At 40.6% G+C, this 13948-nt stretch overlaps 1 protein-coding gene across 3 annotated transcripts in view; it reads left to right on the top strand.

The window, feature by feature from the left end:
* Positions 1–12270: 12270 nt before the first annotated feature.
* The window catches only part of TRIM44 (tripartite motif containing 44), a 173754-nt gene continuing 172076 nt past the window's right edge, over positions 12271–13948 (top strand). For all 3 annotated transcript variants that reach the window (XM_074276192.1, XM_074276191.1, XM_074276193.1), the window contains exon 1: positions 12271–12879. In XM_074276192.1, the coding sequence (XP_074132293.1) occupies positions 12520–12879 (360 nt within the window). In that variant the 5' untranslated portion in view covers positions 12271–12519. The remainder of the gene's footprint in view (positions 12880–13948) is intronic.

The following is a 13948-nucleotide window of genomic DNA, read 5'->3' on the forward strand; positions in this document are numbered from 1 at the left end:
ACCCAGCATACTAGTCTGTAACCCAAAAGAGATTTTTTTTTAAATGATAAAGGATCTATATGTTCAAAAAAGTATGTATGGCGTCTCTTTTCTAATGGCAAAGAATTGGAAATTGAGGGTATATCCAGTGATTGAGGAATGGCTAAACAAATTATGGTATGTGATTGTGATGCTATATTATTGTGCCATATAGTGATGACCAGGATGCTCTCAGAAAAACCTTGAAAGACTTACAGGACCTGATGTAAAGTGATGTGTACGGTGTGTAATTGTAAACTGATCAGTTGTGAATGACTATTTTCATCAGTACAACAGTCCAAGACAACCCTAAAGAACATGATGAAAAATGAGAAAGAACTGATGTTTGATTACAGATTGAAGCATATTTTTTTACTTTATTTTTCTCGAGGTTTTTTTTTTTTGGATGGGTCTATTTTTTTCCCACAACATGATAAATATGGAAATATGCTCTGTATGACTACATATGTATGATCTAGATAGAATTGTTTGCAATAACAATGGGGGGTGGGAAGAGGGGGAATTTGGAATTCAGAGTTTTTAAAATGAATGTTAAAATTGTTTTTAGTATAATTAGGGAAAAAATTAAACAAGCAAATAAAATCATGAAACAACAACAACAAAAAATAATGAAATCATTTCAGAGTTGTCAATAAAACTTTAAATTCAAAATTATTCCACACTATTTGGTGTTCTGCTACTCTTACCACAAATGCCTGAAACTGTCTAAAACTAACATAACCCAGGACCAAACACTTTGATTATCAAAATGTGAAATTTGGTTAACATACAACAGAATTTGTAAATAATGTTATTTTGATATGTAAGATGATTTGTATGTGACTTCCTGGTTCTCCTTTATAATCTTATTTCCAGCTTCTTCCTTCTTTATACTGGCTACTTATAGACTTTTTATTTTGACTTAAAGGGGGCCGGAGTAGTCAAAGTAAATACAATCTTAACACAATAATCAACCAAAGCAAATTTCCATCTAGTCCAGAAATGTGTGTCTCATTAGTGACATGAGTGACACGGATAACATTCTTCATGACTGAACTTCTGGAATCTTGAGTGTATATAACATTGATTGAAGTTCTTACTTTTTTCAGACTTGTTTCTTTTTATAATGTTGACATTACAGTATAAATTATTTCGGTTTTGCTCACTCTACTCTTCCTTAGTTCTTATGTATCTACCCCAAGTTTTTCTAAAACCTTATTTTCCATCATTTCTTCCAGCACAATAATATTCTATTTTATTCATAAACTATAATGTTTTTCTTCATTCCAAATTGATGGGCACCCCATTCATAATAATAGGTAAGATTTTTATAGCTCCTACCATGAGCCAGGAACTTAACAAAGTATTTTATAAATATTGTCTCATTTGGTCCTCACAGCAACCCTGGGAAGTAGGTGCTGCTATATTATTCCCATTATAGAGATAAGGAAACTAACACAGTTAAGTGACTTGTTTCAGTATCGCATAGTTAATATATCTCTTGAGTCTGGATTTGGACACGTGTCTCTTTGTCTCTAGGCTCAGCAGTCTATCTCTAGTTGTTCCATTAGTTTGAACTTCTTTGAGATCACAAAAGATAGATGAACATATAGATAGACAAATATACATATAGATAGATAGACAGACATACAGATAAATAATAGATAGACAGACAGACCAACAAATAGACAGACACAGACATATAGATAAATAGATACACACATATGTGTATATCTACATATATATAGATATATAGATATATACATAGACAGACATATAGATAAACAGGCAGACAGATATGTAGATACATAGATAGACATATAAATAAATACATAGATAGACATATAGATAGACAGACACAGATAGATAGATAGACAGAGAGAGATAGATAGATAGGCAGACATATTAATAGATAGATAGACCAACAAATAGACAGACACAGACATATAGATAAATAGACATAAATACATAGATAGACAGACACATAGATAAACAGGCAGATAGATAGATACATAGATAGACATATAAATAAATACATAGACATACAGATAGATAAGTAGACACACTTAGATGGACAGAGATAGACAGAGATATAAGGATAGATAGATGGACATATAGATAAACATACATATAAATAGAAATATAGGTAGATAAATAGATAGACAAACAGATATATAGGCAGATAGACATATAGATAGATATTCATTTAGATAGATAGACACAGATAAATAGACATATAGATAGATAGACAGACCAACAAATAGATAGATAAATAGACAGACAGACAGACATGTAGATAGATAAATAGACAGACAAGTAGATTTAGATCTATAGAGAGATTTGTGTATATAAATCTATCTATATCATTACAAATATATACACATATATATTTCTAAGGACCTTTTCCTTTCCTTGTTGAGGTTTAGGCCTCTGCTGGGTCAGTAGACATTCACAGTCTCGTGGTTTTGAAGGCACAGTTCTAACTTGTTTTTGAGAGTGACTGTACAAATTCATAATTTCAATGACTTAAAAAATTCCTGCAATATTTCTTCTAGGATTTCTGATTAATCTTGTGGGCAGGCTTTGCTTTTCTGTAAGGTTTTGTTTGTAGGTATTTGAGAATTATCCACTTCTGGGTTTGTATCTTGAATATCTCTAGCATTGTGATTGTTCTGTATCTTTTTCTTTGATTTATATATTTTTCCAGTGACCTGTCTGAACATCCCAGGGTTGCTAGCATAGCTGAGAGATCTAGGTGCTTGATTTGGGATTGTAGACCCTCTGGGAATGCTGTCCTGAGTCAGGGATGGAGTCCACTATCCTTAGAGTTCTGGATCTTGAATCTGTGCTCTTGCTTTCTCCCTCTCCACCTCAAGAGACCCTGGGTCTGAGATTGAATCTGCAATCAGTTCTGGCTGTCTCTGAGCCACTGACCTAGGTCAGAGTTCTAGGTACTAAGTCTGGGAGACTGACCCAATCCTGTTCCATAGTTCCTGTCCTGATTACTTGTCTGCACATCAAATGTGTGATCTTGGGCTGGAGAGGTGATCCATTGTTGCTTCTTCCTTGATTTCCTGGTCATTTCTTATCTATTCTTCTTAGATCTTTTGTTAGGGAAAGTATAAAGGAAGTTGGACTGCCATCTTTCTTCTATTGTACCATTTTGGCTCAGTCTTCCCTGAACTTCATTTCATGAGGGTCCCCAGCTCCTACCTCCCCTGTTCACTTCCCTCTTGTCTCCCTTCACTCTTACACTTCTCCACCTCCTTACTAGCCACATTGTCTAGACCTGGCTTCCCTGCCTCCTTTCCGATGTTAAGAGTTATTAAGAATTTCTCTGAACTTGTCTTTTTGAATTGCCCTATTTAACAGTGAACCCAGAGCGAGCAGGAGGACCTGTGTCAGGAATTAAACTCCTCCTCTTCACCCTTTTCTAATTCCTTTTTATTAAGATTTTCAGTTGCTCTTCAGTCATTTGGGTTTTTGGTTAGGGGTTGGATTTTTTGTTTTTTGGGAGGATTTTTTTGGGGGGGTTTTTGTGGGGTTTTTTTTGTTTTGTTTTTGGCAAAAATCCTAGAATAGTTTGCCATTCCCTTATCTAGCTCTTTTTACAGATGAAGAAACTGAGGCAACAGGGTTAAACTTGGTACCCAAAATTACCTATCTGAGATCAGATTTTAACTCAGGAAGATAAGTCTTTCTGGCTCCAGGCCTGGCACACCATATGAAATGGTGCCACTTATTTTTACTATTAGAAATGTAAACTACTTGAGGAAAGGCACTGTCTTTTTTCTATGTATTTATATGGCCAGAACATAGCACAGTACCTGGTCCATTCTAAGTGCTTAATAAATGCTCTGTCATTCTATCTACTTACCTACCTACCTATTTTTTTTTTTATCAGAAACAAATAAATGAGCTTGGTCTGGCTTGACCTGTTCTTGACAAAGCCATACCAATTCATTGCAATCATTACTTCTGTTTTGAAATTTTTGGGTAGCCATCCTGAAATTCTTTTGGAGTTTTGACCAGGAAGTAAAATTAACCTCATCAGCTTACACTTTCCAGATTTTGCTCTCTTAACTTGGAGGAGAAAAATGAGGTTTTTTTCTTTCTTTTTTTTTTAATTTTATACTATTTTTTCAATTACATATAAATACAGTTTTCAACATCCATTTTTTGGAAAGATTTTGAGCTTCAAATTTTCCTTTCTTCCTCTTTCTCTCTCCTCCTTCTTCCCCAAGACAGGAAACTATCTGATATAGGTTATACATGTGCAATCATGTGAAACGTTTCCACATTAGTCATGTTGTAAAGGAAAAAACAGAACAAAAGGAAAAAAAACACGAAAAAATCTGAAAAAATTATGCTTCAATCTGCATTCAATCTGCATCAGTTCTTTTTCTGGATGCAGATGGCATTTTCATGAGTCTTTTGGATTTGTTTTGGATCATTTTAGAAGAATTAAATCAATCATAGCTGATCATCGCACCACATTACTGTTACTTTGTACAATATTCTCCTGGTTCTGCTCACTTCATTCAGCCTCAGTTCATAGAAGCCTTTCCAGCTTTTTCTGAAATCTTCCTGTTCATCTCCTTATAGCCAATAGTATTTCATTACAATCATATTTTACAATTACTCAGTCATTCCCCAATTGATGACATCCCCACAATTTCTAATTCTTTGCTACCACAAAGAGAACTGCTATAAATATTTTTGTAGCTGTAGTTCCTTTTCCGTTTTACTATCTTTTTGAGATACAGATTCTGTAGTAGCACTGCTGGATCAAAGGATATGAACACTTTAATGCCCTTTGCGCATAATTCCAAATTGTTATTCAGAATGGTTGAATCAGTTTTCAACTCCACCAACAATGCATTAGTGTCCCAATTTTCCCATGAAAGATGAATTCAAATCCTGACTCAGACATTTACTAGCTCTGTGATCCTGAGAAAACCCTCCCTGACTTTTTTCTCTGAGTCTCAGTTTTCCCATCTGCATGAGTTTTGGACTTGATGGCTTCTAAGATTCCTCTAAGTCTACATCTAGATCCTTTTGTGAAAATTAGGATGATACTCTTGACCTGTGACCCACTCCCATTCTTCATGATCTTTCAAAGCTCAGTAAACTAATTGAATGATTCTTTTAGTCACCTAAGTTATGAGTCACCAGAGCTAGTTGATCCAAACTCACATGTTCTTTCTTTATTGCTGTAAGGAACTCAGAGTTCATCAAGACCAACCTCCACCTATTATAGGTGAGGCAATCAGGGTCCAGGATCACATTTTTAGTAAGTGATTGAGATGAGACTTGAATCCAGATCTGAGAGTTCTATCCAATATGCCACAGACTGCCAAGTTCTCTCATTATCTCCTCATTTCTTATGAGTTTCCACTTCTCTATTGGTCTTTCTTGTTCCATTTTATCCATTTCAAACATTGTCCTTGGAAAAGAATACAAATCAAGATCTGAATTGTTCTTCCTTCTGTAATTATCCCAATTATTCTGAGTAGTTGTGTATAGCTTAGTTGTGTCTCCTATGTATCTACATTGATCTCTTTGGACAAATACTTTTTTTCTGCTCATCAGAATTCCTTTAGTTTTTAACACATACAACCCCAGTACTCACAGAGTCTCACTGAATCTCAGAGCTGGGAGGAAAACTCAGGGACCCAATAATTAAAATTCATGCATGAACAAAAATTCCCCTTTGAGAGTGGGGACCACTTGGGTTTTGAATGCTTGTAATATTTCTTTTGTTTTTCAGGCATCTATGGTTCTTCCTGACCTTATTTGGGGTTTTCTTGGCAAAGATCCTGAAGTGGTTTGCCATTTCCTTTTTTACAGGAAACTGAGGCAAATAGGACTAAGTGACTTGTTCAGGGTCACCTAGCTAGTAAATGTCTGAGGTCAAATTTGAACTCATAAAGACGAGTCTTCCTGACTCCAGGGCCAATGCTCTATCCACTTTGCTACTCAGATACCTTGCTTGTCATATAATAAGCACTTGATTAATGTTTGTTGATCAATCTATAAAGGGAAACATATTCCTTTTACAGCAAAAACAATCAAGTGGACAGCTTCTTCTTTCTTGAATTAGGTCTACCAAGATGTTCACTCCACTTTGTAACAGCTCTAATTGTTAGAAAGTTATTTGGGGCTCCTCTCCTCTACCCCCAACAAGCCTAAAGTTGCCTTTTTGTAACTTCTACCCATGGATCCTATTTCTTCCTCCTGGAACCAAATCAAGCTGAAAAAATCCATACAAACAAAAACCCTGTCTTACCATCACTTCCACTTGATTAGCCTTTAAATTCTTAAAGACAATTCCTATATTGCACTCCAAAGCTTTCTTTTTGTTTATTCTTTTCTAGACCTGTGACACCTCTGTGATATAATCTTTATATTTCATCCCATTAAACCCCTGGCTCATTATGAAGTTATCTCAGGTGTATATGGTATAACTTTAATGGTTTTATAAAAGCTATTTCTTAACAAGATCATGGCGGAATGGTGAAAAGCATGATTTTGTGAACCTGAATGGTATTTCAGTGACTAGAGAATTAGGTAAAAGAATCATATATTTTAGAAAGAGATAAAACTTTTTTTTAACTTAAAAAAGAACGGAATTATAGATTTATAAGATAAGATCTAGGAATATTTTAGTGGATCCCAATTTCAGAATAAATTGTAAACCTGGCAGTGTAATATATAGCAACGTAAAAAAGCTAATTGGATTAAGAAAGGCAGAATATGCATAATATCAGAAATGATAATCACTTGGTCAGTTCATATCTGTAGTCTTGTGCTTTCCTCTGGGTAGCAAATTTTGGGAGGAATACTGACAAATTTGAGAGTCCAAGAGGGTAACCAGGTTGATGAAGGGCCTTGAGACTATGTCCTATGCAGATGGATTGAATGAACTGGAGATATTAAGTCTGAAGGAAAAAAGGAATGGGGGAACATGATCATTATCTAAATATTTGAAGGATTGTCACATGGATGGGGGATTAGGCTTATAGACTTAGCTCCTTGAGCACAGGAACTATTTTTTTTTTACCTTTGTCTTTCTGTCCCTAGCATATAGCATAGTATCTGATCCATAGTATTTTGTTTATAGTAATCATTTCCGCTATAATATAGACTTCTTGATTCCAGTATTGTTTCTTTCTTTGTATCTTCAATCTAACATAGTGCCCAGCACATAGTAGGTACTTAATAAATGCTTGTTGACTGATAAATCATTCTTGAATTGACTTGACTGAATTCCATTCGATCCCATGGAGCAGAACCAGGAACAAGGGGTAGAAGTTGTAGAGAGATAGATTTAGACTTGACGTCAGGGACAACTTCCTAAATCCAAGAATGGAATGGAATGGATTGGGGAGTAATGAGTTTCCACTCCCTGAAAGTCTTCGAGGCTGATCATTTGTCAGGAATGTTTTCGAGAGGATTCTTGCACGTGTAACAGTTAGACCAGATGGTCTCTGAGATCCTTTCCTATTCAGAAATTCTGTGGTTTTATGAAATACCACATCCTCTCTGAAGCCTTCATTAACTCTCCAGCTGAAAGTTATCTTTACCTCATCTGAAAACTTTCTTTTTTATAAAGAAACTATCTCACGGTGTTTATCATGTTTTAACTTGTGTTATAGTTATTCGTGTTTATCTTCTCTTCCCTAGATGATTAAATACACCTCGAAAATAGGGGACTTTCAATTTCCTCCTAGTGCTGAACACAAGGCACAGAAAATGTTGTGTTTGAATGAATGTCTGGGTAACTGGATGAATGGATAGATGGATGGATGAATGGATGAATGATGAATATTGCCAGCTTCTTCTGGGAAGCTCAAGCAAAAGGAAGGGTAGAAAGAAAAGTACATAGCCATCAATTGGGTAATGGCTGGATAAATTGTGGTATAGAGATATAATGAAATTGTGCTGTGAGTCTGAGGGAAAAATAGTTTCAAAGATACATGGAAAGACTTCTTTGAACTGATGAAGATTAAAATGGGCAGAACTGGGAGAACAAATTATACTAAGACATTAATATTATAAAAACGAGCAATTTACAAACCAGCAATTCTGACTTTGACAGAATTATACTTTTGGAAGGAAGATGAATCTGGCTGTTTAGAATAGATTGGAGGAACTAGAAGGGAAATGAATAAGAAGACAGATGATTACCTAGGCTAGAGGTAATGAGAGCTTGTACTAGGGCTGTAATAGAAATGGAAAGGGAAGGAACAGAAGGGACATACTGAAGGTAAAATCAGTAGGATCTGGTGAGTGATTAATCATACAGGTTTGGGAAAAGGGAAGATACAAAGATGATTATGGGCTTTTGAATGTGAATGATTGGAACAATGGTGGAACTATTGAGAGGAAATGAAAAGTTTCAAAGTGATTTGGAGCAAGAAAATGCTGTGTTTTGGTCATGGATAATTTTGAGCCGGGTTAGAGTTAGAGAAGAATTACAATTTTGATTTTTTCCCTTTGTGATCTCAAGTCAAATTCAGTTGAGTTAATAACATTTATGTTCTTACTATATGTCAGACACTATACTAAGTGTTTGGGATACACAAAAAGAGAAAAAATAATTTTGGTCTTCAAGAAGTGCACACCACAATATGGGGAAAAAACACATGAGAACAGTTATGTACAACTAAGACATACGGTATAAATTGGAGAAAATCTTAGAGGGAAGGTTTTAGTTCTAGCTTTTGTTTTTCATTCCTATTCTTGAACCTACCATATAAAATAGAGATAAGGACTAGACTTGTTGTGTTATTGATCCAGGGAATTAACCCTCTCTGCTTTCTTTGCCACTTAGAAGGATTTTTTTAGACCATAGAGATTAAATGACTGATTCAGGGTCATACAAACAATAGGTAAATTAAAAGCGAGTATTTTGGACTCCCAAGCCAGCTATCTAAACCATTGCATCATGATTTTGTGTCTCCTACCTGAGGGACCAAGCAGTATTCAATCAATTTAATTTAAGAATCATTTATTCATGAATCATTTGGCTTCTCCTGGCCTTCATCTCTTTAGCTATAAAAATAGGTGTTCCATCAGAGAACCTCAGGGGTCCCCCTTGGTCTCTAAATCCCTTTCTTTGTTCCTCTGCGTAGGAGGCTGAATATCTGAAATGTGGAGGAATGAGAATCATGTTCTCTACTCCAGCTTTACTCGTCCCTCAGGAATGCTGATCCCAGGACAGATCATAAATAACTTGGCTTTCATTCCCTGCATCCCTTCCCCATTAACTGTCCGAGCCTTGCCTAATAAAAGCATCTCCAAATATAGAAACTTCAGAAATATGGCTTTGCCAAGAGTCCGAGTTCTTCAGCTCATCAGAAGAGAGGGAATCTCTGGTCTCCTTTTCCTCTGCTCTCTTTGATTCTAACGACCTTCCCTCTTCCCAGCCATGTACCATATAGGCCAGGGCTCCCAGGAACTTCAGGGTAGGAATTTTATGAAGACAAATGGAACCAAAAACCTGGATGCATTGGGAGTGAGGGAAATGGTAGATATGTGAACACAAGGTACAGTGATTGCCGCTATAAGTCAACATCCACGACAAATCCCCGAAATTTTTTAGGGAGAGCAGGATGAAATGAATATAATTCACAGAACCTGAAAAATGGCCTATTTGGTGTATAAATTTTTGTTTGGAGGCTGTTTTTTTTTTCTTTTTCTTTTCTTTTTTTTTGTTCTGTTTTAAGGAACATTAAAAATTCACCAACCATCAGAGCCCTGAGTTGATATGAATAAACAGCTACCCTTTATTTAGGCTTTGTTTGTTATTAAGGTCCCCCCCAAAAAGTGACTGGAGTTGGGAAGGCCCTAAGAACTGAAAAACAACTGAGTGCAAAGTGCTCCTTTATTCTGGGGACCTATCTCTTTGATAGACTGGAGGCTACCAGGGATGTCATATTTCACTGTATTGATTCTAATTGGATAAGATGTTGGCTAATAAAGGAACATCATGAAATGAGATGTAGGTGATCTCATGGGCCTGTGGAGGGGAAAATGAAATCAGTCACAAAAGTGAACGTGTAATTATTGGGAAATGTAGCCCTTTAGCAACTGAGTTCAATTCAAGAGGCATCAATATGCCTTGTAATCGAAGTGACAAGACTTGAGTTTGAATCTTACCTTTCCTGACTTACTACTTTGTGTAATTTGCTTACACTTTCTCCAGACCTCAGTTTCCTTATCTATAAAATGAGGAGCTTGGAGTATATGACCCCCAAAATCTGATGTCAGCAGCAAAGTTTTGATTGGGGGGAGAAGAAGGAGAGAAAAAAGGGTGTTCAGAATTAAGAAGGAGATTGGCTGAAACCAATTTCCCAGATGGAACAAATGTACAAATTCAGGGGTAGAGGTAAGAACATCAGATGGGCAGTAGAGTTCTCCCCTCTGTGGCAAGAACAAAATTAATTCCCCTGGAAACCCTATTTGTGTTCCTGAGTAGTCTGTTGTTAGAGAAGGAAAATGATTTTCGTGCTGGTGCTACTGGGAGTCCCTGGGGCTAACAGATCTCTCTTTTCTTCCTTCCCTACCTTTCCTTCTCCCTAGCTCAACCACTGTCATGGTGCCTGAGGGCAGGTGAGGACACAGGTAAAGTCAGGGACCTCGGGAAGCAAAAGATGCAAATTGTGTGTGTGTGTGTGTGTGTGTGTGTGTGTGTGTGTGTGTGTGTGTGTGTTATTAGATAGTTGTTGAAAAGTCTTAGTAGGAGCTTCAGGAGAAAACACAAGTGCTATATTAAAGGCTTTAATCAATTCTGGGCTTTTTTTTTTTTTTTCTTTCTTCTCTTCCTTTAGTCTCCCATTTTTCTTCCTTCCTTCCTTTTTTCTTTTTTTCTTCCTTTCTTTCCTTCCTTTTTTCCTCCCCCCTCCTTCTCTCTGTCTCTGTGTGTGTGTGTGTCTCTCTCTGTCTCTCTCTATCTGTGTCTCTCTCTCTGTCTCTCTCTGTCTGTGTCTCTCTGTCTCTCTCTCTGTGTCTGTGTCTCTCTGTGTCTCTGTGTGTCTCTGTCTCTGTGTCTTTGTCTCTGTCTCTGTCTCTGTCTCTCTCTCTCTCTCTCTCTCTCTCTCTCTCTCTCTCTCTCTCTCTCTCTCTCTCTCTCTCCCTCTCCCTCCCGCCCACTTGTCCTGGCTTCCATTGTAGAGCCCTGAGTAACAGACAACACTGCTAGGAGATCAAGCCACACAAAGACAACAGCCTTAGGGGCTTTCAGGAAAGAGTGTCCTCAAAACCTCCTGCAAAACTAAACAATCAACCTCTAGAAATCCCTTGGTGTGAATTGTGGAGTGTTAATCCACTTTGCTCCTTCCCCGGAATAAAAATCTAGGTCTTCGGGGAGGGGGTTGGCAAGGAGCTAGCCAGTCCCGGCCTCCGTGCGTTCTTGGGTGGGGGGAGCAGGAGAAAGGGGGAGAGCAGCAGCAGAGAGGAAAGGGAAGGGAGAGAAGAGGACCATTGCCTTTTTAAAGGATTTACTGAAAGTCTAATCTGACTTGAAAAGTGAAAGTAGAACATGTCCACAGTTCTGGGGGCTGTGAGGCATTGTAACCCCCAATTTAAATTGGGGATTGAACTTAAAGTTGGGGGTATTTAGGGTTTTTGAAGAAAAACAATTGAAAGGGACTAGGGGAAAGGTTGAGAGAGAGAGGGGGAAGAAAGACAGAGAAAAGAGAGCTGGAAAGGGAGGGAGAGAGAAAAGAAAAGTGACAGAGACTCAGAGAGAGGGGAGAGACAGAAAGGAAGAAAGGAAGAGGGGAAAGGGGGAAAGAAACAGAAAAAGAAAAGAGGAAAATCGAGAGAGAAACAGAAAGAAAAAAAGACGACACAGACACAGAGAGGAAGAGAGAGGGAGAGAGGGGAGAAAAGGGAGAGAGAGAGAAGGAGGAAGAGTGGAGAGAGAGAGAGAGAGAGAGAGAGAGAGAGAGAGAGAGAGAGAGAGAGAGAGAGAGAGAGAGAGAGCGAGAGAGTCAGTCTCCAGGCTCGAAATAGAGGCGGGCGGGCGGGCAGCGGCAAGGACAAAGGCAGGAGCTGCAACGCAGGAGGGAGGAGGGAGGAGGGAGCACCCGGATAGAAGGAGGGGAGCAGGGCCGGCGGCAGAGCCTGGAGGCCAAGAGCCGGGGCCCTGTTGGGGGAGCGGAGCGGAGCGGGGGGGCTGCCGAGCCTTGGGGCGCGGGGGGCAGGGGCAGCCGCGGGGCGGGAGCAGCAGCCGCAGCAGCAGCAGCAGCAGACGTTGCTGCACGGGAGCCCGGGGAGAAGGCTTCCCCCGCAGGAAGCGGCCCAGCGGGGGGAAGGGAGCGCCGGGAGGAAGTGGGGGCTCTGCAGAGCTCTCCTCCCCGGGCCGGAGGGGAGAGTCCGGCCAGGGCCTGCAGGCTTCCCCGCCATGGACAGAGCTCGCGCGGGCTGGCCCCGGTGATGCTCCGCTAGGCGGGCCCAGGCCCCGAGCCTCCGCCGGCTCCCAGTCCGGGCAGCATGGCCTCGGGAGCCGGGCCGGCCTTCGAAGAGCTGCCCCACGACGGCACGTGCGACGCCTGCGAGCCGGACGAGGCCGAGCGGGCCGTGCAGCTGTGCGACAGCTGCGGCTTCTGCTACTGCCCGGCCCACGCCCGCGAGCACCGCCAGAGGTACGGCAGCCACCGGCTGTGGGACTACGGGGGCCCCGACGGCGGCGAGCCCGACAAGCTGGAGCGGAAGAAGTGCCCCGAGCACGGCCACGAGCTGAGCCTCTACTGCAAGGAAGACGAGCAGATCATCTGCACGCTGTGCGCCGTGGCGGGCTCCCACCGGCAGCACCCCCTCAGCACCTTGGACGAAGCCTACGAGACCATGAGGGTGAGGATGGGGCGCTCTGGGGAGCAGCTCCGGGCCAGTCGGGGTGGGGACCCCAACCTCACCCCTTTCTCCCATTCCCCCAATCTGAGAGGCCAGGCCTGGTAGGGACCCCCTTCCCAAGCTTAGAGAGGACCTTGAAACCTTGGGGGTGAAGATGGGGTCCTGGGGAGGGGGAAGATCCCAGGCCAGACAAGGGTGGGGGACCCCCTCCTCATCCCCCTCCTCCTCCAGTCTACACAGAGGCAAACTTCTTGTGTTACTGTCACCCTGCTATCATGAGGACACAGACCGGGCCCCAGCCAGGAGGTATCAGGGCGCTCAGAGGCCCGTGGTTAGCTCTGGTACCCATCAGGCATTTGGGCACCAAGCTCATCCCTCCCCCCCAATCCATTTTCCACATCCAAAGAAGCTCTGGCTTTCTGGCCTGTTCCAGGGGCCATTTGGATCAGGAGTAGTAGGATCGAGGATCTAGAGCCAGAGAGGAGACGCCAGTGGTTACATAGACAGCCCTATTTTTAAGGATGAGGACACCCAAATCAAGAGACTTAAGTGACTTGAGGATTCAAGGCCTAGAATTGTATTGACCTTAGACGCCCATCAGTTTTATTGTTACAGATGAGGAAACTGAGTCTCAAGTGACTTAGGATGCTAGATTTAGAGAATCTTAAAGGCCGACTAGCCCAGACCCTCATGTTACATCTGAAGCTGAAATAAATGATGTCACATCACACACATGTCAAGCCCATAAGTCACTGGAAGCAGAACAGGGTTGAATTGTTCCTCACTTTGAGAAACCTTCTCCTAAGGTCCTACACCAATGATTTATAATAACCTTTAGGAAAGAAACTCTCTCAGTTTTGGCTTTGAGTCCCCCAAACCTAGAGCACATAGTAGGGGCTTGATCCGCTTGCCGGTTGTTGATTGAATCCTTCTTTAGAGAGATGAATCCTCCCTCTAGGAATACAGGGAGAAGACCTACCTTGCTTTTAGTAGCTGGTTCTATGAGCCAGACCTTTTATGGATTTGAAGCTGGACAGCACCTTTGATAGTAACTGATCCACCCTCACTT

The sequence above is a fragment of the Sminthopsis crassicaudata genome, chromosome 6 (genome assembly GCF_048593235.1).
Source record: "Sminthopsis crassicaudata isolate SCR6 chromosome 6, ASM4859323v1, whole genome shotgun sequence".
Taxonomy (NCBI): Eukaryota; Metazoa; Chordata; class Mammalia; order Dasyuromorphia; family Dasyuridae; genus Sminthopsis; species Sminthopsis crassicaudata.